The sequence below is a fragment of the Galeopterus variegatus genome, unplaced genomic scaffold (genome assembly GCF_000696425.1).
Source record: "Galeopterus variegatus unplaced genomic scaffold, G_variegatus-3.0.2 Scaffold4240, whole genome shotgun sequence".
NCBI lineage: Eukaryota > Metazoa > Chordata > Mammalia > Dermoptera > Cynocephalidae > Galeopterus > Galeopterus variegatus.
Window position 1 is genome coordinate 176,404 of NW_007730351.1, and position 4,579 is coordinate 180,982.

The 4,579-nt window shown below is 37.3% G+C and overlaps 1 protein-coding gene across 1 annotated transcript; it reads left to right on the top strand.

The window, feature by feature from the left end:
- Positions 1-1,616: 1,616 nt before the first annotated feature.
- On the top strand, positions 1,617-3,981 carry TMEM182 (transmembrane protein 182; the record flags this gene model as incomplete). Its single annotated transcript, XM_008587067.1, has 3 exons — positions 1,617-1,902; positions 2,141-2,240; positions 3,887-3,981. Coding segments are annotated over exons 1-3 (327 nt in total), but the record flags the coding sequence as incomplete, so codon positions are not given.
- Between the last annotated feature and the right edge of the window lie 598 nt (positions 3,982-4,579).

Below are 4,579 nucleotides of genomic sequence, written 5' to 3' on the forward strand. Positions count from 1 at the left end.
AGAGGAGCTTTGGAATTCTGTCAATCCAAGGTATTTTTAAAGGAGCAAAGTGTTTAACTTAAAAAAAGAAGATATATATTTAAGGATGGGGCGGGGGCTGTGGTTTGAGGTGACATGAGACGATGGCCATCTTCAAAATACCAGAAAGTTCTCTCACATAACAGAGGATTTAAACTTGTCCCATGCAATCTCAGAGGAGATAAATACCTGGAAACTCCTCAGATGCAGCTATTGGCAGAAGGTTAGGCAGTGCAGTGTGGCCATTACTGATGTCCTTAAATGCCACAGGCTAGAATGCCATAGCTTTATGGTTTGAGGAGTCTTACAAAAACGATCTGAACATTAGGTGAGGGATCAGCTCAGACAAACTCTGAAATTCATTTTAACTCTTCCAGCTAATGATTCTATGGCTTAGAATTCCATTCATAGCCTTTGAACACCTCCATTGCAAATAGCTAGAGCTAGTCAGGGCCCTTCATCCTTACTAAAGATCTTATTGCCCTCACAAACTCTGTCATAACGATCTATCTCATGCCGGACAGAAGGGGAGGTGAAGGAAGCTGGTGGAGTTCAGATGCCTCCTTGGAAGATTAAGTGGACCATGTTATTATTGAGAATACAGAAACAACAGCCAAAGGGACAGTACGAGGCTTTAAATAGCACACAAATACTTAAAAAAACAAACAAACAAACAAACAAAAAACAACTCTATGGCATATTCAGACATGAAAACAAAACAAACTGTAAAGAGAAAAGGCTTGAAGAAAGTGTAGATTTATTACTCTTAGGTGGTCTGCATGGGTATTAAGTACGAGGGTACTTTAAAAAGTTCGTGGAAAAATAGAATTAAAAGATAATATAAACCCATATTTACATTTTGAGGAAGACAGAATTTAAAATAAAGAAAAATGAAAGAGTAGGCCAAATTCTTTCATCTTAATCCAGAAAACAATATGTGTTTTGTGACTTTATCAGTCCACTTTTGGGCTGGTTATTTGGAATAACTTGTATAAGATTTATGAGCTGCTGTAGAAAGTACTGTTTTTACATCACTAGTGTATGCTGCATAAAAGTACTTTTTATACTTTCAAGAATTATGTTCCCATGAATACTCTTGATCTTTTAAGTGCACATCTGAATGTCTAAGTTTTAAACCTGAACTATATTCTGTTATGTTAAGACCATTGACCAAAAAATATTTTTCTATCCCCAAAAGGTCCAAAAAGAATTAAGAAATTAATTACAACTTCAGTTATATTCCAGAGATATCTTTTTGGTCTTTTATAGCTGCAATTTATATATTTTCAAAGAGAGTCTTAAGTGTCTTTGGGGTTGTCATGATCATTCTAGATGGAGAGGAGCTTAACCTTGGGGCTGATGCTGTCAGTGACATCCTAGCTCTTCCATCATTTTTCTGCTTGGATGGATTACCCAGCAGCAATAATGATAACTCAAGCCAGCTCCTGATACTGCTCTCTATAGTCAGAGGAAGGTCAGCTATTTTTTGATCCCCACAGGAGAAAGACAGCTTCTCAATCCGTATCTTAAAATAGCCAGCCATTCTCAGCTGCTGGGCTGGAGCCCCTCCAGGGCAGAGCAAAGGGAATACGAATCGAAACGAGAAGCCACCAAGACTCAAGTGACAACAGGCTTCTCAAGAAGATTCTGCCTGCTCGAAAATCTTACTCTTGTTTTGTTGTTATTGAGAAGCTAGGTGTCTGCCATTTTTACATTTCTCATTTTATTTAAAAGGAAATCAGTGAATCAAAAATGCGGCTAAATATTGCCATTTTCTTTGGGGCTGTCTTTGGTGCTTTGGGGGTTTTACTCTTTTTGGTGGCTTTTGGATCTGATTATTGGCTTCTTGCGACTGAAGTGGGGAGATGTTCAGGTGAACAGAATGTGCGTCTCTTCTTCAAAATACGAATGTACCTGGTAGAGATGAAGCTAGCCTTGCGTATGCTCTTGAGATCACAGAATGGTAGTGAAGTGTCTATTTCTTCATAGAAGAGATACATAGAAAGCTAATGATCGTCCTTATTTGAGATAAAATACATTTCTTTAAAAAATTCTTGGTTGTGATAATTCTGATTATATTCCTTGTGTTGACAGCAAGTGACTTCGTTTGTGTTCTGTGCAGATAGAAAATGTCACTTTCCACCACGAAGGATTCTTCTGGAGATGTTGGTTTAACGGGATTGTGGAAGAGAATGGCTCGAATATCTGGAAGTTCTGGTACAGTAAGTACAATTTAGCTTTATTTTCCCCTTTGTCTCTGAAGTAAAAATGAATTGCTTCTTATTTAGTACATGTCACTTACAAGAGGATTGGATTCTTAATTATAAAATTTGAATAAGATGTCTTCAAAAGGTTCATGAAGAAGTTCCTTTTCAGTAAGTAGAAATGGCTATAGGAATAATTATTTTATCTTCTAATATGAAATAGAAGTTTGAATATTTATGACAAAATGGAATTATCTGCTGTTTCCCTGCTCATATTTAAAATAATAACACTAACAAACACAACAGATATTATCTCTAGTATTTTTTTTTCAAGTGTCTTTTATTGCTGTGTTGCAAATAAATTTTTTTTGGCTATAAACCCTTGAAATCTCAAATGTAAAAGTCCAGAAATAGAGATGTATTATTTTATATTCATAGTTTCAAAGTTAAAAGACGTTTCTCTTTTTTTATGTAATGAAACTTAATTACCAGAGCGGCAGATGAAAGCTTGTTTTATTTGGTCTTCAACCAAGTTTGCGGGTAATAGCAAGAGGCGTCCTGCTTTTGATGTTGTGTTCTGTCATAGAAATGTTAAGGTTCTTTTCCAAAGTAGAATACATTTGTAAACTATGATGCATTTTTTAAAATTTTATTTCTTATATTGTATAATCTTTGAAAGTCAATTCATGGAAAATAGCTAACATTTATTTTTGTTTTATTGCATCCAACCTCAAAAGAACTATTTATTATCCTGTGGCTTATTGAGGGTCAAAATTATTAGTCTTCTTATCAAATACCACTGTGAAAAATCAAAGTATGGTATTTACACAGTAGTTCAGACTGAGGAATATGTCATAAAAATATGAGGTCACCGAAGACTTCAGCAAGCTGATAGCAAGGTGGCTTATATAAAAGGAACAAAGTAGAGGTGAAGTGGCTTTGTTCTAAGAGGATGTCTGATAGACTATCACATAGTGCATTTTGGATAGAATAAGCATGCAACTTGCCAATGAAAATCAGACTTTGGTAAAGTGGAGAAGTCAGTGCAAGAGGAAGATTTTGCCAAAGACTTAGAGAGATGAAGACCATTTCACTATGCCTTATAGTGTACATAATTAAAATTTTAAGTTTTCAGATAGCATAAAAGTTTCTTCCTGTGTTTTCTTCAAATACTAAATATGTGTTTGAATGCTTAACTTGTATGATCTACCGTTTGCATGTTTTTCCTAAAACTAGAATGAATGTAAAGAAATTTTCTCTTAATGGGAACTAATCAAGTTTACATCTGCTTATTAGATTTTTAAAACAATAATTTTTGAATACTTACTGCATGCGAGGCATTATGTTAGGTACCATAGAACATGTGAGAATAAATAAAACATGGTGACTTCCATTTTAAGGTGATATTAAGGGCATTTGAGTTTATTCCATTGACATATCATGTAGTGAGATATTCTGGATGAATCCATCTTCCAGGTCGCCCATGCTTCTCAGCAGGAGTTTTTTAGGGGGTCGTTCGCCATCACAAAACAACTCCCTGAATGTGTTTTTGAAAGCAGCAGTTTTAGTTTGCTTTGTACCCCCTAGCCTCTGCATTGCTTTTCATTAGTCAGTCATCACTGAGCTGCTCAGTAACAAATACCACGTTCTGCTCTTCTTCTTAGCCAACCAGCCACCGTCCAAGAACTGCACCCACGCTTACCTGTCACCGTACCCCTTCATGCGGGGTGAACACAACTCCACTTCCTATGACTCCGCAGTGAGTAAGTACCCGCTGTTGTCTGCAGAACGCCTCTGGAAGGGACCCAACTTTCTGAAGAATGCCCATTGCAGAATTTTTGTGGGCAATTAAAACATAATTTAACACTTGTAATTCCAACATTTTCTCTGATAGCAATCTGTTAGATATAAAAAAAGAATTTTTTTTTTTTTTTTTTGTCTTTTGTCTTTTTCCGTGTCCGGCAACGGATCGCAACCCTCAGTGTTGCCCCCGTACCGGACCAGGGACCGGCAACGGGATCGCAACCCTCGGTGTTGCTCCCGCGCCTCGCTCAGCCAGTGAGCGGGAACCGGTCTGTATGTGGGATCCGAACCCTCGGGCGGAGTGCCGCCACGCTTCCCAAGCGGCGCATTATCCAGTGCACCACCGGGCCGGCCCGAAAAAAATTTTAAAAGGAAAAAGAAACAAAGAAGAAAAAAGCTCTCTCAAAATTAAGCTCAAAATGTGCTGAATATATTTTCAAACTGCATGAATTTTTATTTGTAAAGCTTTCACTTTGAAAAAACCAAACTATGCATGTAGAAAAGAGCGCTTCTCAAGCGGCGCACTATCCAGTGCGCCACTGGGCCGGCACAAA